At 33.1% G+C, this 25,041-nt stretch overlaps 1 protein-coding gene and 1 pseudogene across 2 annotated transcripts in view; both read left to right on the forward strand.

Moving 5' to 3' along the window:
• The first annotated feature begins 1,809 nt into the window (after nucleotides 1-1,809).
• Nucleotides 1,810-3,022, forward strand: LOC142616918 (protein IQ-DOMAIN 11-like; annotated as a pseudogene).
• A 12,568-nt stretch (nucleotides 3,023-15,590) lies between these two features.
• LOC142615031 (putative disease resistance RPP13-like protein 1) overlaps nucleotides 15,591-25,041 on the forward strand; it is a 44,620-nt gene continuing 35,169 nt past the window's right edge. Inside the window, exons 1-10 of one of the 2 annotated variants that reach the window (XM_075787701.1) lie at nucleotides 15,591-19,986; nucleotides 20,125-20,186; nucleotides 20,440-20,560; nucleotides 20,690-20,779; nucleotides 20,882-21,000; nucleotides 21,308-21,639; nucleotides 21,936-22,083; nucleotides 22,154-22,532; nucleotides 22,786-22,981; nucleotides 23,218-23,617. In XM_075787701.1, coding sequence (XP_075643816.1) covers nucleotides 15,791-19,930 — 4,140 coding nt within the window. In that variant the 5' untranslated portion in view covers nucleotides 15,591-15,790 and the 3' untranslated portion in view covers nucleotides 19,931-19,986; nucleotides 20,125-20,186; nucleotides 20,440-20,560; ... (5 more) ...; nucleotides 22,786-22,981; nucleotides 23,218-23,617. The remainder of the gene's footprint in view (nucleotides 19,987-20,124; nucleotides 20,187-20,439; nucleotides 20,561-20,689; nucleotides 20,780-20,881; nucleotides 21,001-21,307; nucleotides 21,640-21,935; nucleotides 22,084-22,153; nucleotides 22,533-22,785; nucleotides 22,982-23,217; nucleotides 23,618-25,041) is intronic. The other variant, XM_075787703.1, reaches the window with a different exon arrangement.

Genomic DNA, 25,041 nt, shown 5'->3' on the forward strand with positions numbered 1-25,041 from the left:
AAATTTTGGTAGGATTACAATTTTAAATATCTTGAAACTTAAATAATATAGTTCACCTAATTAAAGCATCCTAACAAATAATAAGATAAATAGAGTTTCAATTGGAGGAGTGGAAAGTTTCTTGGAACTTTAGGTAATACTGGAATTTCTTCTAAAACAAGGGCAATACCAAAATTGTTGGCAAACATTGATTACTATTAGATTTAAGGGTAAAAAAACGCTCATAGTAATGCCATTATTACTTCATAGAAATTAGTGATTGAAGCATTAACTCTTCTTATTAAAGGGAGAAAAAAACCACAACATTAACTCTCCATTCTCTTCCATATCATCATCTTCTTCCTCTCATCTTTCTCTTTGCACTATGTACTTTCAGGCCTCCACCATTCATAAAATGCTCAAGATTAAGTTGTAAATCCAAGTTGTCTTTATTTTGTTTTAATAAACATGACTACCATTTTGCAAACTCATTTATTATGGAAGGAGTATAGGAGTATTGTTTTGCCATTAATTAACCACAGTATATGGTCTAAAAAAAAGAGAATTTTTTTTTCATCCATTGAGTTTTGTGTTTTGGCAATACCTAGAGTAAAATTTGTCATGAGAGTTTTAGAAATACTTAGCCTCAACAATCGCTCTCTAAAACAATTGTGACTTTGGCCATATATTTCTAAAATTTTCGAATACCTCAAGACAATATTGTTAAGAAATCAATGGTGATGGCCTGAGAGTACATAGTGCAATAAGAAAGATGTGAGAGAGGATGAGAGGAAGAAGATGATGATGTGGAAGAAAGTGGAGAGTTGATGCAGTCTTTTTCCCCTTTAATAAGAAAAGTTAATATTTAAATCACTAATTTTTTTAGAACAATTATGACATTACCATGTGTGCTTTTTCACCCTTAGATATAAAAGAAATCAACGATCTCAAAAATGTGTAATTTGAACTCATCTCAAATATATATATATATATATATATTTTTTAAGGTGAAGATAATTTAAAAAAAAAATTAAGGTGAGGACATAGGGTAGACAAAGTTGTCCTTATTGGTATGCTTCATTTTTTTTTTAGCTATATATATTTCCTTTCAAAAATTTTCAACTTTTTTATCCAATTGTTGAGAATAAAAATTAATTTTCAATCTTAGTCATTGAAAAGTATTACAATTGGTACCATAATCTCATTTATATTCTATCTAAAAGAAACATTGCACCCTTATTAAGCCATCTCATTTTTCACATTACCATTATATCATTATTATTTTCATATTTATTTTTTATCTTTAACTTTTTTGACAATAATAAATATATAAATATATTGGCTTTTAAAATTCATTTTTAAATTTACATATTTTCTATGCATATTCCTCACAGGAGGTTTATGTGGGACGATTCACCAAAATCAAAAATCCACAAACAAAGTGCACCGACCCTCTCCATCTTGTTTGTTCCAGGTCGCCGGCGACGGTGAGAGATCTGCTTCAACTCGATAGCGGTGGCTCGATGGCGACAAAAACCCACCAACAAACACCCTAACAAATCCAAATCCAAATCCAGCAGTGGCAAGAAAAAAAGCAAAGAAGAGAAAGCGCAGAGAAACTCGCCATTGTTATTGGTATTTTAACTTCTTTTTCTAAACTGATGCGTATATGTACTACCAGATACCGTACAAGCACAGTTGCAGAATCAATTAAAACCTTCTTAGGCCAATGTGATTTATTGGTTCCCCAATGGCTAAGAAGAAGAGCTGGTTCGACATAGTGAAGAAGTTCTTTAGTAGAGAGACAAACTCAAAGCCAGCAAAGATAAAATGACTTGCCTCCACTTCTGCTCTGCTGATGAAGTGGCTGTTACAACTGCTCAAGTTGCTGCTGAGGTTGTTGAGTTCACTGGCAACCCTCACTCTGACTATCAATAACTACCCTAAAGCTCTTGCAGTCCATTGTAATTATTCAGTCACAAGGCTGCACAAGAATATTTGGAATGGTGGAAGGCACTTGGAATTATGTTGGAAGTGAATAATCGCAGAATTGGAAAGACAAGATGACAAGGGTATGTAATGCAGCAAGAACTGGCTTATTCTATTTTGAACAACACAACTCCCATAAAAAATCTGTTTCTCATGTCTCTCTTTCAAGAACATTAGTCTTCGGCCTGTCTAATTAACTATATTACTTAATAGTATTTAACTTATTTTAAGTTATGGGTGGCAAAATGTTATGACTTTCAGATAGACACAAACAAACAAAGAAGTTGGGGTGACAGTGTATTTTCAAAGAAAGAGGCTGATGCATTTTTTGAGTGGGAAAGAGGCCATGCTTAAGAGAGAACGGATAAAGGAATAGTGGTTTATCCATCTGGTAAGTTCCTTTTGCTTTATGATCTTTTGATTATATATTTCTCAAATTTTTTTGGTTCAACTAATGATGTTTTCAACTGAAAATATTTATAGAAGTCAGCTGATACGGATTGAACCATAGTAAATGGATGATGGAGGCACTGGTTGGACCAATGGGTAGATACACAAATTACCCTAAGAAGAGAACTTGAAGATTTGGACTTGGCTTTGACTTCAAACCCAAGACAAAGAGATGACTATGAAAAGAGGCAACTTTAGCTAAGAAATGTTACCGAGTAAGTTGGAAGGATTGGATTCTCGAACATTTGTTCCCAGAGGATCAATTCATCATAGGAGGCAATGCTCATTGGGAAATCATAATCCTTTCCAACTTACATGAATGCAACTGAATCAGCAAAGGCAAAAGCAAGATCAATGAGCTCCTCAGCTCGCCAAAAATAAGGCCTAGGAATTTCAATACATGCTCTGAAAGATATTCACCATATATAAGAATAAACTCAAATCCTCTACTACTACTGAAGTGCCAAGTGGTGGTAGGATTGGCAAGGCTAGTGATTTCTGGCAAAGATCTCCAGGTCCTACAAAATCCAGTTGGAAGGAAAAGGATCTCAGCTTCAACTTAGAGTGCTCAATGCAGATTTTGGACAGACATGGCTTCAGATGATTTTATTGTCAAGTTGGAGTGGAGAACAGAACATAGTCTGTATTTTAATCTAGTTTGAATAGTTAAACAATGGGATGCTATTTCACCTCATCATCAAATGAGTAGCTCACTGTAATGCATTGTAATTCTACTCTACTCCCCTAAGTGTATTGAGGTTTGGGTTGTATGAGGTTTTTTTTTCTGTGTTTAATACCAATTTATAAGTGTGAATTGTAACCCACAGCATGCAAAAATAAATAAACTTATGTATTTTACATTACCAAAAACTACTTTATTTATTTTAACTACCCACTTTTTAAACACATCTTACATCTCATTTTCTTATTTTGTAATACAGCTAATTAAAATAATATCTTTTTATCCTTCCCAATTCCGAAACCCAGCAGCAAGTCATCAAGTTCTATCTATTAAATAAAAAATAATAAAATTAAAAATAAAATCACCAAACCCAACAGCAACCACCCCCCATAAAAACCCAGCAACCCAAAATCCACTTCACAACTACCTAGCAACTTTCACACAAAACCCAACAGCCACTGCTCCCGCACCACAAAGCCCAACAACCGCCCAAAAAAAACTCAACAACCCATGCCAATGGCCAGTGCGACCACTTGTGACCCATCAACCCCACGACCCACCAATACCCTGCAACCACTATTACTGTGCCACAAAACCCAGAAACCATGGCTACTATGCCGCAAAACCCAGCAACCCATGCATATTGCCAGTGCCACCACCCATAACCCATCGACCCCACGACTCTTGACCCAACAACCTTCCACAAAACCCATCAGCCACAGCCCAATCAATTTGCAAACCCACACCCTCCACAATGCGTATTGCCGTTGGAAGTCCTTAGCCTTGCATGGTGCAGAGTCTTCTATCCTCCATTGCTAGCCCAAAATATTTTTGTCGATGTAATTGGATGAGTGAGAGAGAGAGAGAGAGAGAGAGAGGCGAATAAAATAAGAGGGTAAAAATGATTTGCATTTTGTACAGTGGACATCTATTTTTAGATGTTACTGTATCATTTTGTAAAAACTTAACACATTGATGAAGTACAAGATGAGATGTGTTGGGGGTGATTTTGTGTGATTCTATGTATTCGGTACTTTATTTTACAGACAACTGTTTGTGTCCACTACATTGAAGAAGGAAGAAAAACTATCATCCGATAAGAGGTACCATTAGGCAAGGTATTCGAATTACTAGAAAATGAGCATTCACATCCATGTGCATATGAAGCACATTTTCAAGCGTAGGATAGTGCATTACAATATCGAATGTTATAAATTGTGTTGGATATGGGACCTAGGCCAGCCCAATCAGGGAGCCATTATGAGCCCAACCAAGCTGAAGGGGGCTTACTCTTCCAAACTATTATAAGGGATTAAGAAAACCGTATTATTAAACAACATGGCAAGTTCGCTTCATGAAGAATTTACTACAACGACAACTTGATCAACTAAGGTACACATCCTAATAGTCTCTGAAGTACCTACATTTTCACTCACACAAAGATTATACCACATACAGCCACTGCCCTCAAGATACTTGACATTAAGTCTGGTACATAAAACCAGATCATTAACTTGAGATTAATGCACAAAACATAATAGGCAAAATAATATCAGAAAGAGTGAATCAAATTAAGGCTTAAGTTAGTCTAACCTCTCAAATAAAGTTAAACTTCCTATAAGATCCACCAACTCTGATCTGGAATCCATTTAGGGTAGCTCATGTACACAACAAAAAACAATCATAGTAGTCCGAACAGAAGCTTTTGTAAGTAACAAGTGAAAATTCAGTAGTATCTACGAAAACAAACTTAATACTTTAAAATAGCTCCAGCATTTCAAATATGCCGTCTTCAGCAATGCTTAAGCATAATAAAAGCAATGTAAAAGCCAACATATGTGTCTATACTATGCTCATCATCCCAACATATCAAGATTCTTCATCTCAAACTGAGTAAATAAAAATCAGTTTAACAGCAGTACACATATGTCTATCCAATTCTCATCATCTTTTCTTAAAACAATATTTCTTATGTTCATAGAATAGGTCCGTTTTGGCACTCCCTAAATTTTGACAATTATTGATATTTTTCTTTTCTTTTCTTTTTGTTCACAATATTTTCATAACACTTTCGTAACAAATTTTAATCGACTGGTTATTATTGGTTCTTTTGGGTGGGCAAAAAAGAAATTTAAATAGTGGATTTAAATTAGAACCAATAACAACTTATCACTATAATTTGTTGTGAAAATGTTGTAAATGTAGCAGGTTATGGGTACAATATTTTTACAAAAATAGTCACAATAAAATCTATGTAACTGTTTTTTTTTTGTTTTTTTATGTGATAAGTTGTTAATGGTAGATAAAAAAAAAAAGTGATGTTAGTAGTAAAGTCCAAATAAAAACTAATAACAACTTGCTACATAAACTTTATTATGAAATTATTGTGAAAATAAAATCTATGTAACTTTTTTTTTTTATGTGATAAGTTGTTAATGGTAGATTAAAAAAAAAAGTGATGTTAGTAGTAAAGTCTAAATAAAAACTAATAACAACTTGCTACGTAAACTTTATTATGAAATTATTGTGAAAATAAATCTATGTAACTTTTTTTTTTTTATGTGATAAGTTGTTAATGGTAGATTAAAAAAAAAAGTGATGTTAGTAGTAAAGTCTAAATAAAAACTAATAACAACTTGCTACGTAAACTTTATTATGAAATTATTGTGAAAACATTGTGTCAATTGCACAATCTTTTTTGTTTTTAAAGAAAAATAGCACTAATTTAATAAGTCTAAAAACGCAATAAAATATCATAATCTATTAACTATATAAAAAGAGGCAATGCCTTTACAGTGCCATTTTGGTTTATTGAGCCACTTTGTCTTCTTCTTTTTTTTTTTTCTTTTTTTTTTTAAAGTTTTGAACAGTAGTTACAATCCCAAGTGGCGCTGTAGCTACAGTAGCTACAGTTTTTTTTTTCTTAGTCTTCGGTTTGTACTTTTTTTTTGTTTTATATATATTGTTATACTAACACAACAAATTTCACAATTATTGAGGTGTCAATTTCTTATAAGTCAAAATAAAATAATAAAATATGAAACTGTGACCAACCACAACTGAAAATAAATGTTTTATGAAAATGTTGTGACACTTGTTAGGTGAAGGTGTAAAAGGTACAATACCTTTGGTTTGTTCAATATGTACTTTTTTTTAGTCATCAATTTGTGCTCTTTTTTCTACTAACTATATAAAAAGAGGCAATGCCTCTACAGTGCCCCTTTTGGTGTAGTGAGCCATTTTTTTTTCCCAAGTTTTGAATAGTTGTTACAATGCCACTTTGGTTTGTTCAAGTGGCACGGTAGCTACAATGTTTTTTTTTTTTCAATCTTTCGTTTGTACTTTTTTTTTCTTTTAAATATTTATAAGAACCTGCATATATATTGTTATATTGACGCAATAAATTTCACAATTATTGATATGTCAATTTCTTATAAGTCAAAATAAAATAATAAAATATGAAACTGTGACCAACCACAACTGAAAATAAATGTTTTGTGAAAATGTTGTGACACTTGTTGGGTGAATGTATAAAAACTACAGTACGTTTGGTTTGTTCAATATGTACTATTCATCGTTTTTTTTTTTTAGTTTTTTTTTTTTCAATCATCGATTTGTGCTCTTTTTTTCTATATATAAAAAGAGCAAATAGGCCCATGAATAGTGTTATGAACAGTATTTTTGGTTTAGTGACTTGCATTTTTCTCCCTTTTTTTCCCCTCAAGTTCACCAACTTGGTTTGAGTTTTTTTTTTTTTTTCTTTTTCTTTTTCTTTTAAATGATCTTTATACGTTTACTTTCTACTTGTAATGTAAACTTACATTGTATACACATAAAAAGTAGCAAATATTATATACATTTGCAAAAAAAAAAATTGTACGAATTTTGCAAATGTGTACAACATTTACCAATTTTTATGTGTTTACAATATAAATTTACATTGTAAGTGCAATATATATTTCTATATATATATATATATATATATTATAAAAAGAGTGAATGAGAAAAGTTACAATAATTTTGCTACAGTAGTTTTGGTTTGTTTAACTTTCACTGTTTTGCTGGCCTTTTTTTTTTTTTTATGTGAATGCATAAAGTTGTAGTATATTTGCTATATTATTTTTGGTTTGTCCATAATAATTTTCACAACACTTTCATAACAAATCAAATATGGTAAATTGTTATTGGTTCTAATTTAAACTTACCAATAAAACTATTTTTTGCCCACCAATAACAACTTGTAGTAACCTACTACTTATAATTTGTTGTAAAAATGTCATGGACATAACATTTTTTTGTGTAAAAAATGTTAAGAAATCTTGATGTTGTTACAATATTTTCAAAATTTCTGAGTTGTCAATTCTTTACAAGTTAAAATAAAATGTAACAAAATTATAAAAGTATTGTGAAAATGTTGCTTCATTCTATTGTGTTTTTAGAAATTTTTTATTGGTTTAATTAATTTTGTTGAGCCAAAATTCACTATTCCACATACAATTTTCTTGGGTTGACTTTTTGTATATTTTTTTCTTTACACACTATTTTAAGTAAAAACACATAGTTTTGCAGACACACACACCCAAAAAAAAAAAAAAACCTTAGGAAAAAAACATTTTTCATCCTTTATATTTGGGGTAGTTTACAATTCTTCCTTAAACTTCAAAATCAAGCAATTTTTCCCTTAATATTTTGGAAAAGAGCAAATATGTCATATTGTCATTCTCTTAGTTAAACCCTAATGAAAGCTTATGATTCATAAAATATTTTATTGTATAATGTCTAAATTACTCCTGCTAAATTTTAACATCCTAAAAATTTTCTTTACGTATTTTAAGTTTTAAATGATAAAAATTCTTAGAAAGTTAGAATGATGATATTAGGTGTTTTATTTGTTATCTAAAGAATGTTAATTTTCTAGGTTTAAATTTTCAAAACTTATAATTTATCTAATGAAAAATTCAATGACACATGCCTTTTGTTATTTTTTTATTTTTTATTTTAAATTTATTAGCAAAATTCAGTTGTTTATTGTTGGAAGATGATGATATTCGTTATCATTTTTAGAAGTTTTTAGAAAATAGATATATTGTCTTTAGCAAGTGGGTACTAAAAAGCTATTATAGTTAAATAAATATTTATATGTTAAATAGCTAATCTAACTTTGTGGTTGATCAAAATTCTTAAACGAATGAGATTAACTTTTTACAACATAATTATCAAAATTCTTGAAATTAATATCTTTTTTGATTAATGTAAATCTCTATATACTTTAAAAATCAAATAATTTATATCTTTATTTTGTAATACAAATAAAATCTAAAATTGACCTTAATTACTACAGTATTTTTTCATGACAAGCACGTGTCTTATACATGCTACCCTTACTAGTTTTCATAAAAAGCTCTAGTTATTTGTTGAGCCACTTTGGTTAACGTGCCAACAATAAGACGAAGTCGAAGGTGCCGATTCTATGTATGGTACTTACTTTATTATCACAAAACTTCATGGGAGAAAAACACACTATTGCATAAGACAAGGGAGGCAAAAGCAAATTAGTTGAGGAAAAGTTACTAACTTTGCAAAGGTCCACCTCGAAAAAAATGAAAGTTATGGAAAAAACAAAGAAAGTGAAAATGACCGGCGGGTAGGGGCAAGTTGTTGAAGTGAACTCGTCACAAAGAAATTCATTACTTCAATGAAACCATTTGGATCTCTTTTTAATTTTATCTTTGTCCACGATTGAAGCATACGAATATGTAGTTTAGAAATAAAGATATTTATTGATGAAACCATTTGGATCTCCAGCAAAAAAATTGATGGAGTAATTCAATAATGTTTACAAACATAAATCTTTTTATAACTTAAAAAAAATTATTGTTATGATTTACTAAAATGATAAGTTATTGATTTTCATGTAGATCCATTAAAGTACTATTTTAGTGGTTATAATTTACAATCTAATTGTGGGAGGGAATTCATAATTCACTTTATTAATAAAGCCACCATTCAAATATAATTTTGCTAAATTCATAATCTAATTGGTCAGCTTTATTATATTCTTCTTGTTGATCAATGATTATTACAATATTGGGTAATTTTGTCATATATATTATATTTGATCCCGCCCAGATATGTTTGTAAATGAAATAATTGTTTATTCAATATAGCTAAATCTCTTTCCTGAAAACGATTGAGTCTTCTCATCTTTTGTTCCGTTCTCAAGTCCTTGAACTCATGAAATATCGTTTTCGTAGTATACCAATTCGTTAACATACCATCTAGCCATTTTTTTTATTAACATAATGAAGGATATTATGTGAATTTTAATTATTTTTTTAAAAAATTAATAAAGGTACATTTTTTTTTATAAGTTATGAAACATGCAAGACAACCCTCTAACCCAAACTAAACCGATCCCACTTGTACAAGTTGAATTTGGTTTGTTGCTACATACGTAATGGGTTAGAAATTTCTTAACCCAATAAATTTAGGTTAGGTCCAAAAAACTCTCAAATTCAATCTAACTTTATCCATCAATCCATGCACATTCCTACAAAATTTTGGTATGAAAATAGAGCTATACTTTTTTTTTTTTTAAAGCTACTTCTTCCTGGTGTGAAAAACCCTCAATCAAATATTTATTAGAGTATAAAAACACTCAATCAAATAAGCTACCGAAACTAAATAGACACCTATTTTGTTTGGTTGGTAGAGTGGAGTGGTACTCAACTACCAAATACTAATAAATGGACAGAAATTTTGTTTGGTTGGTGAGAATGGAGTGGTAGTTGTGAACAAACATTCAATCGTGTCGGTTTCATCATTCATGGGCATTAACTAATTACAACAAACTAAAGGGACTAAATCACAACATTGCAATAAGAAAAAGGAGGGAATAGCAAAAAGTGATTGAAAGGAAAAGCCAGAAACTTCGCAGAAATCACCTCCCAAGACTCCCAAAAAGCAAAAGTCAAGAAAGGAATTTAAAAGTGGCCTTGCAGTTGCAGGTAGTGGGCAAGTTGACGAACGCGACAACACGAAAATTGTTCAAAAGATCAGTACTTATCTGACAGCAAGACATTACATGTGTCACAATACTATTCGACGAGAGTCAGTGGGCCCCAGACGTAATAAAAAGACACACCATACCCCTCAACAACCGTTTTAAAAGTCAATATTATTAATAAAAAATACCAATAATTCTACGCACTAGTATTTTTACAAGAGACTTTGTTTTTAGTTGTGGGTAGTCTAGTTTAATATTTTATTAATTTATTTAATTTTCTTATGACCTTCACACCTCGTGAATTTTTTTTTTAATTTGTTGTGACCTAATATAATTGTAATTTAAAAAAAAAAAAATCCCACCAAAACCTCCTCTCTCTTTTTGGTCTTCCTTTTCTTTCCAATTTTTTTCTTGTCTTTTTTTCTCATCCACCTGTTTCTTCCCAATCTTATCAAATATCTTCTCTTTTCCTTTTATTTTTTATTTTTTATTTTCCTTTTCCAATTCTTCTGTGAGAAAGTCTCTCACTGCAAGACCAAAGAAAACACTTGCATCTCTTCAACTTTCACAGAACAAAGTAAACTTCTGTCAGTCTTCACTCCGAACTCAATTTTCTGATTAGGAGTGTCACTTTGATGGAACAATTTTAGGTGCAACAACCATAGAAAGAGAGAATAGTCAAACTTAAACTTAATCCTTTAGAAGAAATCTCATGCACCACTAGTTTAAGATGTTTTTAGCCACTGAGCTAAATTTCCTCATGTATATAACTATTTTCCAGGTCGGTCTACAGACTATACATAAGAGCTCATCAGATATCAATTGAGCCTTACAGCCAATCATTGAAGATGTAAAGCTAATGCTGAATTTTTTTTTTTTGATTTTTGGTTTTCTTTTTCTACATCAGAATGTAAAATTTCATTGCTCACAATAATCTTGTCATGGGCTACTTTTATAAGTCAGACTCAGATGGGCTGATTTTGTGAGGCAGATAGTTTTTTAGGACTAAAAAAGAATAGTGACTAGGCCCATCAAAGCTCTCTTTCTTATTGATTTATTTAATAATAATTATAATATAAGAAAAGAATGACAATCAGTCAATCACCTGGTGCTCTAAATTTGAGCTACTGTTTCCTGACATTGTTGACCTGGGCTTGACGAAGAAATTTATAAATTTTTCTTACGCGGTATGACCAGTACGGAGCCGAAGCTTTGAGACGCGGTATGATCACCGTCTACGTTTCCTCTGTTGCGTTTTTTTTTTTTTTTTTGGCATGCATTTTAAGAGGCAAAGGCTAATGTTTATGCACGGTGCATATACAGTAGCTATAATAATGGACCAATTCAATAGTAAACAGTATGCTGTGTACTGTTTATGAACCTATAAAATTCATTTTTTAATAACTTTTTCATTAAAAGGGGTTCCACAGTATTATTCACATATTTAAAAATTATTTTGCTACAGTGTTTTCAGTTTTCAGTTTCAGCAAAATAAGTTCTATCCAAACGGACCCTTAGTTGTTGAGAATTTTTTTTTTTTTTTGTTAGTAAGAACAAAATTATTTTTGTTTATAATTTTTTAAATGATAGGGTTGTTTATTTTAAATAAAATTGGTTAATTGAGCTTTATTTTTTCATAAGTTTTACTATTAGTAAATTTTTGTTGTTGAGCTATTTTTTTAGGGCTTGTATATTTTGTATTAATTTTTAGATCTATAAATTTTCTATAGTCACTAAAATAAGAAAAATACTAGCGCTACAAACTTTTTTTATAAATTGTTGATGTAATAAGTGGTTACTAGTAAGTAAAAAAATTATGTAAATGGTAGGTCCATGTACCAACCAATAAACTACCAAAACAGTTTGTAAAAATATTGTAAAAAAGTTTGTAATGATAACATTACTCTTAAAAGAATTAATGATATTGTTTAAAGGAAAAAAAAAATGTAATTTTATAGAACAAAATTGCTAAAATTAGTACACATATATATAATAATATTTTTTTAAAAAAATTTAGGGAGGGCAAAGCTAGTTATGTCCCTAGGTATGACCATACTAGCCATTTAATTAAACGTGTTGGAGGTTGGGACCACAAGTTGTATTTTTCATTGATATTTAAGTGAGAAAGCAACAAAGATAGGAATGACCCTACGTGTAAAAGTCGTTTCAAAGTTTGTATGGAAATAATAGAATGGAACCTTACCTTTGTGGAAGCTATTTGTTCACTCATTACTTGAGTCATGAGTCATAACTTCAATTTGATATGAAGATGCATGGAGCATCTTGCACATCATCCACACCAAACTTGCCCATTATTGTCGAGGGTCTTTTACAATTGAATATCTAGGTAAGTTCTTACCCTCCACTAACTTTTCAATTATTTAATAAAGAGAAATGTATATTGAAAATATTTTCATAAAAGTGAATTATAGTTATTGTGTATGAAAAGTTTTTTACCTCTTGTCATTCATTTTTTTTTACTGTTATTCAAAAGATTATATTAATTTATTTTTACTATTATCTTATTAATCTCTTGTTAATTACCTGAGCTTACACCACAAATTTCTTCCTTCTTCATGTATTTTTGTATACCCATGGTTTTAGTATTAAAAACAAAAGAAAAAATAATAATAATTAAGGACTAATATAACTAACTAGCTAAGGTACTAGGGAGAGATAAAAAAGACACGTAAATATTGTAAATTATTAAATAAAACATATTATTTTATTATTACCAAATAAAAGACGTAAAATTGGCAAAAACATTTGGAAGAGATAGAAAAAGAGAGTCTTTTGGGTAAATATTGGTAAAAATGAAGTTTTTTGGGGTTATAGTCACTGTTCGAAGTTATTTGGGAAAATGAGGAGAGAGAGTGAATTTCGGCAACAGTGTTGCCGAAATTCGAAGAAAAGTATGAGAGAGAAAATCCAAACTGAGGAGAGAGAAATTTTGAGAATTTCGGCAACAGTGTTGCCGAAATTCCTTCTGCCCAAACCCTGCCCGCTTCACTGAGTGCCCATGCGCGTGAGTGCCAAAAGGAAAAAATAAAAAAGGTTTGTGGCAATCCCATTGCCGAAAATGGAGGGAAAAGAAAAAAAAAAAAAAAAAAAAAAGGAGAGAATTACAGCAATGGGATTGCCGAAATAGGGGGGAAAGAAAAAGAAAAAGAAAAAAAAAAAAGTGGCCATGTAGTGCCGAAATAGGAAAAAAAAAAGGAAAATTCGCAATGGGTTGCCGAAATAGGGGGGAAAAAAAAAAGTGGCCATGTAGTGCCAAAATAGGAAAAAAAAAAAGAAAAAAGAGGAAATGTGACAATGGGATTGCCGAAATAGGGGGAAAGAAAAAAAAACAAATGTGGCACTACATAGCCACCTTTTTTTTTTTTTTTTTTCTCCCCTATTTCGGCAACCCCATTGCCAATTTTCCTTTTTTTTTTTTTTTTTTTTTTTCTTCTTTCCCCCCTATTTCGGCAACCCCATTGCCAATTTTCCTTTTTTTTTTTTTTTTTTTCTTTTTCCTTTCCCCCCTATTTCGGCAACCCCATTGCCAATTTTTTTTTTTTTTTTTCTTTCCCCCTATTTCGGCAACCCCATTGCCAATTTTTTTTTTTTTTTTTTTTCCTTTTCCCCCCTATTTCGGCAACCCCATTGCCAATTTTCCTTTTTTTTTTCCTATTTCGGCACTACATGGCCACTTTTTTTTCTTTTTCTTTTTCTTTTTCTTTCCCCCCTATTTCGGCAATCCCATTGCTGTAATTCTCTTTTTTTTTTTTTTTTTTTCTTTTCCCTCCATTTTCGGCAATGAGATTGCCACAAACCTTTTTTATTTTTTCCTTTTGGCACTCACCGCATGGGCACTCAGTGAAGCGGGCAAGGTTTGGGCAGAAGGAATTTCGGCAACACTGTTGCCGAAATTCTCAAAATTTCTCTCTCCTCAGTTTGGATTTTCTCTCTCATACTTTTCTTCGAATTTCGGCAATACTGTTGCCGAAATTCACTCTCTCTCCTCATTTTCCCAAATAACTTCAAACAGTGACTATAACCCCCAAAAAACTTCATTTTTACCAATATTTACCCAAAAGACTCTAGAAAAAGAGGGGCCTCCCACTATTATTGCCATGTAAAAGTTTTCTTCTGACATATCCCTAAAAAGAATTGCACTTTTTTTACGCAACAAAATATCAAAACATTTTCTTTAGGAGGCTTTGTTTTTAGTTCTAGTTTAATATTTTATTAATATATGTAATTTTCTTTTCATGTTTACAGCTATTGTGAATTTTATTTTTTTTAATTTGTTGTGACCCAATATAATTGTAGTTGTTTTTTTTAATGTAGATCCCACCAAAAGCAATGTAAAAGCCTACGTATGTAGTATAACATATACTACGCCCATACTCCCTACATGTTAGGACTTAGGATTTTTCATCTAAAACTGAGTAAATAAAAAACAGTTTAACAGCAGTACACGTATGTCTATCCAATTCTCATCATCTTTTCTTAAAATTACATATATCTTGCGTTCATAGAATGGATCCGTTTTGGCACTTCCTAAATTGACAATTATTGATACTTATCTTTTTTATCTTTTTTTTTTTCCACAACATTTCCACAATATTTTCGTAACAAATTCTAAATTGCCGGTTATTATTGATTGTTATGAGTGGGTAAAAACGTAATTTAAGTGGTGAATTAAATTAGAATGAAAAATAACTTACCACTATGATTTGTTGTGAAAATATTGTAAAGTAATGGCTATTTTCAAACATTTTTTTTGCCATAATGCAAGTTATGGATACAATATTTTTATAATAAAATCTATGTAATTGTTTTTTTTTATAAAAAATTATGTGACAAGTTATTAATGGTAGATAAGGGTACAATATTTTCACAATAAAATTTACGCAACTATTTTTTTTTAAAAAAACTATGTGACAAGTTGTTAACTATAGATTAAAAAAAAAAGTGATATTAGTAATAATTCTAAATAAGAACTAATAATAATTTGCTAAATAAACTTCATTCTAAAATTATTGTGAAATTATGGTGTTAACTTTATAATAAAATATCATGATATTTTCATAAGAGTTTTTGTTTTTAACTGTGGTCAGTCCAGTTTAATAAAATTATTAATAAATTTAATTGAGAGATGCAGCGTCCATAATATTTTTATAACAAATCACAGATGGTTAGTTTTTATTGGTTTAAATTTGAACCTAACACTAAGATTACTTTTTTATCCCAATAATAACAACTAGTAACCATCTAATTTCTCAATTTAATATTCTTCTGACACTCACACTACAGCTATTGTGATATATTTGAGGGTAAATTTGAAAAACTACCCCTGAAGTTTAGAGTAATACGAAGCAGGTCTAACGCTTTTTAAAATAACCAATATGGTCCTCAAACCACCACTATACGAAGCAGAATTTTTTTTTTCGTCTTTTTTCTCATCCTCCGTTTCCTTCCTAATCTCATCAAATATCTAATCTTTGCCACCAATTCTTCTGTGGAAAAGTCTCTCACTACAAGACCTAAGAAAACACTTTGCAGATTTCTTTAACTTTCCCAGAACAAAGTAAACCTCTTTCAGTCTTCTCTCCGAACTCAATTTTCTGATCAGAAGTGTCACTTTGGTTACTTCATTTCATTTTCAGTGTTTCCTTCTTTCCCACAAGCGAACCATGTCTGTAATTGGAGATGCTGCTTTATCCGCTTTCTTTGGGAAGCTGTTTGAGAAGCTAACTTCCGATGATTTGCTGAAGTTCTTTCAGCAAGAGAAAGTTGATGCTGACCTCAAGAGGTGGAGGACAACGTTGATGAAGATCCACGCAGTTCTGGATGACGCTGAAGAGAAGCAGATGACAAACAAGCTCGTGAAGATCTGGTTGGGTGAGCTGGAAGACTTGGCCTATGATGTGGACGACATCTTGGACGAGTTTGCTACTGAAGCTTTGGGGCGTGAGTTGAACCCAGAACCCAAAAGTAAGTTTCTGAAGATCTATGATGCTTGGGTTGGTTCGAATCGATCTTTTGGTACGTTGATGCGGTCCAAGATTAAAGAAATCGATACAAGGTTGCAAGAAATTGTGACACAGAAGAATAATCTGGAATTGAGAGAAACTGCAGGCCTGGGAAGAACTGAAGCAACAAGACCAAGGGTGCCCACCACTTCTTTAGTGAATGAAGCTCATACTCATGGCAGAAAAGAAGATAAAAAGGCTATTTGCAAGTTGTTGAGCGGTGAATTGAGTAATGCTCAACTTTCTGTGATTCCCATACTTGGTATGGGGGGAATGGGTAAGACAACTCTTGCCCAACTAGTTTACAATGATGATGAGGTGAGCAATTATTTTGATGTGAAAGCATGGGGTTGTGTTGCTGAAGATTTTGACATTGTAAGGGTGACAAGAGAAATTCTACAATCTGTCACTTCTGAATCGTGCAATGATAATAATTTGGATTTACTTCAAGTCAAATTGAAGGGGAAATTATCAGGCAAAAAGTTCTTACTCGTTTTGGATGATGTATGGAATGAAAACTATAATGATTGGACTAGACTGCGTTGTCCATTTGAATTTGGGGCTCCAGGAAGTAAGATAATCATCACAACTCGTAACGACCGTGTTTCATCAACAATGGGCACTACTCAAGCTTACAAGTTGAAAGAGCTGTCAGATGATGCTTGCTTGATTGTATTTATCCAAAATACATTGGGGACAACCGATTTTAGTGCATATCCAGAGCTTCAAGAATTTAGTCCTAAAATTTTGGAAAGGTGTCAGGGATTGCCTTTGGCAGCAAAAGCTCTTGGAGGCCTATTACGTACTATACATTGTGATGAGTGGAAAAATGTGCTCAATAACAAGATATGGGATATGTCAGAAGAAAATAGTGATGTTCTACCAACCCTTAGATTGAGCTATCTATATCTCCCTTCACATTTAAAGAGATGTTTTGCTTATTGTTCACTATTTCCAAAAAATTATGAATTTGAGGAACAAGAACTAGTCTTGTTATGGATGGCGGAAGGTTTGGTTCAAGAATTAGAAAAGCATAAGCCAATGGAAGATCTTGGTGTTGAGTATTTTCGTGATTTATATAAGCGATCACTTTTTCAACAATCAAGTAGGAATAAATCACTCTTTGTCATGCACGACTTAATCAATGATTTAGCTCAATGGGCAGCGGGACAGTTGTGCTATTGGTTGGAAGATAAATCAGGGGGTAATATGCAACCCAAGATTTCTACAAAGGTACGTCATTTCTCCTACGCTCAATGTGTATATGATGGCATCACAAAATTTAAAGGCTTGACAAAAGATATGCGTTTACGGACCTTCCTACCGCTACCAACAAATGACCGGAGCTACTTAACAAATTATGTTTTTAGTTGTCTGTTGCCACAGTTTAGATGTTTAAGGGTATTATCTTTATCTGGATATCAAGTTTTTGAGTTACCAAGTTCAATCGGTGATTTGAAACATCTAAGATACCTCAACCTTTCTGGAACTTTGATTAGAAGTTTACCAGAATCAACAAGTTCTTTATACAATTTGCAAACATTGATATTGAAATATTGTTACTGTCTCACAAAGTTACCGGAGAAAATTGGGAATCTAGCCAATCTTCGGCATCTTGATATTGAAGGGGCTCATTTAATCAAAGAGATGCCAATGGGAATAAAAGAATTAAAAAACCTACAAACATTGTCTAATTTTGTTGTGGGGAAAGATACTGCGTCAAAGATAGGAGACTTGATGAACTTGGAGTCTCTTAAGGGAACACTTTGCATTTCACATTTGGAGAACGTGCTTGATGTCGAGGATGCAAGAAGGGCCAACATACTTGGTAAGAAGAATTTAAATGTATTAGTGATGAAATGGGAGTCCGAGCTTGATCAAAGAGCTAGTCTAGATATTCTTGACATGCTACAACCTTCAACAACGGTGAAAGAAATTTCAATTGATGGCTATGTTGGTGCAAAATTCCCAACTTGGTTTGGACATCCATCATTTTCTAATATGGTGCTCCTAAGGATTGAGAGGTGCAGAAAATGTACATCTTTACCTGCAATTGGACAATTACCATTGTTGAGAGACCTTGTCCTTGTAGGATTGTCTGCAGTGCAAACCGTTGGTCTTGAGTTTTATGGGAAAGATTGCCCAAAACCTTTTCCATCTTTAGAGTCACTTTGCTTTGAGGATATGCAAGAATGGAAAGATTGGATTCCATGCAAAGTTGAGTACGAAGAATTCCCTTGTTTGCGTGAGCTTTCTATTTTTCAATGCCCTAAATTGCAAGGAAAATTGCCTCACCATGTTCCATTACTGGAAAAAATTTCTGTTAATGGATGTGAGCAATTGGACGTTTCAATTCCAAACTTCCCAAATCTTCATACATTAGAAATTAAGGGATGTAAAGGGGTGGTGAGCAGAAGTACAGATGAGTTATGCTTTCCAAAATCAACTATTCTTTCTATTCCATATGTGAAAAGCTTGACCGAGGAGTTCATGCATGGGTTAGCTAAGGTAGAAAATCTTACGATAGATAATTGTAAGGAGCTAACATCTTTGTGGCAGGATGAATTCATATCCCTTATAACGCTGAATATAAGAGATTGCTCAAGCCTTGTCAACATCAGCTTGACATCTACTTTAAGGACACTAAATATTGAGGGTTGTAGTGGTTTGAAATCCTTGTCAATCTCTAATTGTACATGTTTGGAAAAGGCAAGCATTTGGAGATGTAATTCTTTGACGTTGATTTCAAGAGGTCAGTTGCCTCAAAATTTGAAAACGCTAAATATAAGTGATTGTGAGAATTTGCAGTTTTTGGCAGATGAGGGAGAGGCTTCTTCTAATTCTTCTTCTCTTCTTGAGGACTTGTCTATTCGGCACTGTCCATCTCTAAAATGCTTATCATCAAGTGGCGACCTACCTACCACGCTTAAACGCCTTGAGATTTGGTCATGCATAGAGCTCACATCCTTATCATCAAAAAACGAGTTACCTACAGCTCTTAAATACCTTTCTGTAGGGGACTGTCCAAAGATGGAGTCAATAGCGAACAACTTACCCAACAATGCGTCTCTTGAATATCTTCAAATCAAAAGGTGTGCAGAGTTGAAATCCTTACCGGTGGGCCTACACAAACTCTGCCACCTCAATAGGATCGAGATATGGAGCTGCCCTAGTTTTGTTTCCTTCCCAGATGGAGGGTTATTCCCCACCAGCTTGAGAGAGCTTTGGATCCGAGGCTGTGAGAAACTGGAGGCTTGGCCCAACTGCATGCCGAACCTCAATTTTCTCTTTATCGTCGATTGTCCAAGCGTCATATACTTTCCAGAAGAGGGTTACCCCACCAGTCTAACATCACTCTCATTTGGCGGGGAGAATATCTGTAAGCAAGTAACTGTGTGGGGATTGCACAGACTAACCTCTCTTACATCACTCGGTATTGGTGGTGGAATTCCAGATTGGCAGTCGTTTCCAGATGAGCAAGATGGGAAGCTGACGATGACACTTCCTTCCTCTCTTACCCGGCTAAGGATTCAGAGCATTCCAAATATAGTAATTCTATCTTCTTTGGGCTTTCAAAATCTCTCTGCTCTTGAACAATTGTACATCGGATATTGCCCTAAACTCGCAATCCTCCCAGAGAAGGGCCTACCTCCCTCGCTTCTGCGACTTGATATTTACGGGTGTCCATTGCTGAAACAACACTGCAAGAAAGGCGGGAGAGAGTGGTCCAAGATAGCCAACGTCCCTTGCGTTTTGATTGATTATAGGCCTGTCTATGAGTTGGAGGAGGAGCAGCAATAAAAAAATTGAAAAACAAAGAGCAATATTTACTCATGATAGTTACTCCTCCCTTCCAGGTACAACATTATTTGGTTTCATAATATTTCTCATTACATTGTTGACATCAAAAGCAGAATACAACAAAATCCTCTATGTTTGTATATGAACAATACAATTTTAATAATTCAAATCCTAACCCAGGCTAATTCTTGCAGTGTTGCAGCAGAGACTAGCTTCTGAATTGCTAAACGTTCTACTGGAATTTCAAAACATGGAGGTATGTTAAATTTAATTATTTTCCTCTTTTAACAATTGAACTTCTGGCACTCTGAAATTTTAGAGTCAAATAGTTTGTAATTTATTTGAATTATGTGAACACTTTATGCTGGGGCAGACAGCTATTCGATAAAATGCCTAAAAGAGATATTGTATTGTGTTTGAAATTTTTTACTACCTCATCTATATCTCATATACTTTGTAATTTATTTAAGTTATTGGCTTGGCTATCAACTGTGATTTGATGATTGCAGGTTATATGTCGTGTTCCACATCACGATGATCAGTAAATGTGCACATATTGGCAGGATGCCCTTTTAATACCATGCCTGGGCAGATTGTCACTTAAAACATATATCATGCCTTCTGCAGATGGTAGGAATTTTATAACTATAAGTCTGTTAATATCATTGTTTCCTCAAAATGTGTACCCACCAAATATTAGTTTGATATAAATGATATTGACTATTCCATAACTTATGTTGATCTTGACCGCTTCATTAGAGGGGGAGGGGCAGCAATAACTTATGATATTGAATTTTGCAAACCCTATATGCTCGGTCATGCAGCTGTATGATAAAATGACTAAAAGAGGTATTGTATCATGTTTGAAATTTCACCTCATTAATACCTCTTATACACGGTAATTTATTTGAATTATTGGGTTGGCTATCACCTGTGATTTCATGATTGCAGGCTACGTATCTTGTTCTGCAACACGATGATCAGTGGATGTGCACAACATGTCATTTCGAACAAATATTGTGCCTTGCATCGATTGATCAAAGCATTGTCACCTGTGTTGCAGATGGCAGGTATTTCATAACTTTAAGTCCATAAATATCAGAATTTCATTTAAATGTTACAATTTTATTATTAAATAAATGAATAGCAATAGTTATTTCATTTTAACTTCTTATATTGCATGCATTATTGATTCATATTCTCTGCAATATTTTTTTTCCAACTGGTTAAAAATCTATCCTAAAGTGCTCCCCCTGGAACTCGTTTTACGGTACTAATTGGCTCCTATTTGGGAGGAGAGATGCTCTTTGGATACTGATCTTTCTTATTCTATTATTGTTGTAATTACAGCCACTCTTTTGGCTATTTGGAATGCAGTTTTATGGAGCCATGCTTGAAGGAAAGGCTGTCAATGCTTCTCAAGCTCTTTATTACTGCAAGCATGTGGTTACAATCTGTAAGCAATAGCTAGGAATCATTCCCTAATGTAACTTTAAACCTCCTGTCTAAAATTTGGAACGATTTGTTGAATTTAAGATCAAACAGGGAACCGAATTTCTGATCAAAGCATGCTGACTGATCCTCTTCTTGACCAGAATTTAAGGCTTTGTCTCTGACTTAGTATCCATGTTGAAGGGAGAATGAATTTCTTGATGTGGTGAATCTTGTTTGATTTGCTGAATACCACTAATAGATGATGTTGCAGATTGGTAAGAAATTATTAAATTTCATTCACATTCTAGAAAGATGTACTAATGTACAATTTCCAAAGCATTAATTTCTTGGCAATTTGAGAAACTAGACAATTGCTTCTGCAAAGTGGTTTTGAGGTTCTACCTTATTCTTATTAGCATCCATTTATCAAATCTTACATGGAGTAAAAGTTTACAAGTCAATTGTCATTTAGTTCATTGATTAATCTGCTCTATTACTAATCAATAGTATTCTGTATTGGTATTGGTCTTTTAACTTCTTTTTCTGAACTGATGCATGTATGTACTACCAGAAACCACCCCACCAGCAAAGTTGCAGAATCAATCAAAAACCTTCTTAGACCAATGAAATTTATTGGTTCTCCAATGGCTAAGAAGAAGAGCTGGTTCAACATATTGAAGAGGTTCTTTATAAGAGAGACAAACTCAAAACAAGAAACGGTAAAGTGATTTGCTTATTTGTTCAGTTTTGGCCTTTGATTCTGTTCCTCACTGCTAGAACAATTATCAGGATAGGAGAAGGAAATGGATTTTTGGAGGGCTTAAGATCAAAAGGTTATCCTTGCTCACTGCACCATCATCATTAAATGAAAGAAATCTAGATGAGGCTGAGGAAGAGCTGATCAAGCACGCTCTTGCTGTGGCCCATGCCACCAAAGCTGCTGCTGAAGCAGCTGTTACAACTGCTCTAGTTGCTTCTGAGATTGTCTAGTTCACCAGCACCCCTCAATATAACCATCAATGTGTAAATGACGTGGAAGAGTTTTCAGTCATTAGAGTTCAAGGTGAAGCCCCTCAGTCCAACTATCAATGCGTGAGAGAGATCCATGAATTTGCTGTCACTAGAATTCAGTCTGCCTTTAGGGGTTTACCTTGTGAGTTTAAAGAAGGTCACTCTATCTCATATCTCCTTCCTCAAATTTTATTTATTCTCTGCTACTTGACATGTGTTGGAAACTATGTATATGATATAGTTCTGCCTATAAGAAGGAAACATATTTCAGGAATTTGGTACTGACAGCAAATTTATGTCAACTTTTAACTCTAATAATAGCAGGAAAAAATAAACACAAATTAGACCTGTTTTTTTAAGTTCTCACAGATTGTGTAATTTTGATAAAAATATGTGGGAGAATTTTGCAGGCAAGGAAAGCTTTGTGGGCGAAAGGAATTATGAGGCAGAGCTATAAGATGCCAAACTTTAACTACCCTAAAGTTCTTGCAGTCCATTGTAATTATTCAGTCACAAGCCTGCACAAGAATATTTGGAATGGTGGAAGGCACTTGGAATTATGATGGAATTGAACAATTGCAAAATTGGAAAGACAAGATAACAAGGGTATGTAATGCAGCAAGAACTGGCTTATTCTATTGTGAACAACACAACTACCATAAAAAATCTGTTTCTCATTTCTCTCTTTCAAGAACATTAGTCTTCTGCCTGTCTAAATAACTATTTTACCTAATAGTCTTTAACTTATTTTAAGTTATGGGTGGCAAAATGTTATGAATTTCAGATAGACACAAACAGACTAACCTCTCTTACATCACTCCGTATTGATGGTGGAATTCTAGATTGGCAGTCGTTTCCAGATGAGCAAGATGGGAAGCTGACGATGACGCTTCCTTCCTCTCTTACCCAGCTAACTATGTAGCATTCCAAATATAGTAATCCTATCTTCAAAAGGCTTTCAAAATCTCTCTGCTCTTGAACAATTGTTCATCAGAGATTGCCCTAAACTCGCATCCCTCCCAGAGAAGTGCCTACCTCCCTCGCTTCTGCAACTTTATATTAAGGACTGTCCATTGCTGAAACAACACTGCAAGAAAGGCAGGCGAGAGTGGTCCAAGATAGCCAACGCCCTTGTGTTCAGATTGATGGGAGGCTTGTCTATGAGGTGGAGGAGGGGCAGCAATAAAAAAATTGTAAAACAAATAGCAATATTTACTCATAATAGTTACTCCTTCCTTCCAGGTACAACATCATTTGGTTTCATAATATTTCTCATTACATTGTTGACATCAAAAGCAGAATACAACAAAATCCTCTATGTTTGTATATGAACAATACAATTTTAATAATTCAAACCCTAACCCAGGCTAATTCTTTCAGTGTTGTAGCAGAGACTAGCTTCTGAATTGCTTAACTTTCTATTGGAATTTCAAAACATGGAGGTATGTTAAATTTATTTATTTTTTCCTCTTTTAACAATTGAACTTCTGGCACTTTGAAATTTTAATTCAAATAGTTTGTAATTTATTTGAATAACGTGAACACTTTATGCTTGGGCTGGCAGCTATTTGATAAAATGCCTAAAAGTGATATTGTATCGTGTTTCAAATTTTATTACCTCATAAATATCCCATATACTTTGTAATTTATTTAAATTATTGGCTTGGCTATCAACTGTGATTTGATTGCAGGTTATATGTCGTGTTCCACAAGATGATGATTAGTAAATGTGCACATAATGGCAGGATGCCCTTTCAGTACTATGCTTGTGCAAATTGTCATTTCAAACATATATAATGCCTTGCCATTTATTCATTCTTGTATCCTTTAAATATTTGTAGTTTTATTATGTGGCTTATGTATAAAATATGCAGGTGCATCCTGATGCTTGGTCAGATAGAAATAAATCCGTTCCTAGCTATCACAAATTATGTGTTATATATGGTGAAGAAGTTTGTAATGGAAGATACAGCATTTTGACATGCAATGCAGATTTTGACAGTGAAGAACCAGATTTGAGGATTGGTAGGTTTCTTGTTTCAGCTACAAGAGCTTCCCAAATAATTTTAAGGAAGTTATTATCTGCTTATATATTGTCTTATTTTCTTTGTTGTGTTCTTAACCTACTATATCAGTGTCCTTTCAGTGCATTATTTCCTTTTCTTTCATTGCTATCCTAATTCTGATGACATAGAACCCATACAATTATCATTCTAAATATTTCTACATGGTTGTCGGGTTGACAATGCTGATCTATCTAACTTTGGCGAAAACGAGTGTTACCCCAGCATTTAATTTTAAAAAATGAAGTAAAAGTTGTCTCATTGAACTTATCATCCTTGAAATACATATTTCTTATTGCATTAATTAACAAAATCTCTGGTCTGTAATAGGGGATGATATCCATTGCTATGCAAACAGTGGTTGTTCGGCAACAGATTGGACACCTCCAATGGACCGTTATCTCATAGATGTAATGCTAGAGGAAGAAGGGGAAGAAGACTGCTTACACTTTCAACAATCAAGCATGGATAGATATGTTTATGTTGTTCAAGGAATGATTCTCATTACTACATGACGAAGATTTTCTGAAAAGTCATTATAGAAAACAGTACTTTGATATGAAAAATCTTCTTGAACAGACAATTTTCATGGGATGAATCACA

This window comes from Castanea sativa, chromosome 11, assembly GCF_040712315.1.
Source record: "Castanea sativa cultivar Marrone di Chiusa Pesio chromosome 11, ASM4071231v1".
Taxonomy (NCBI): Eukaryota; Viridiplantae; Streptophyta; class Magnoliopsida; order Fagales; family Fagaceae; genus Castanea; species Castanea sativa.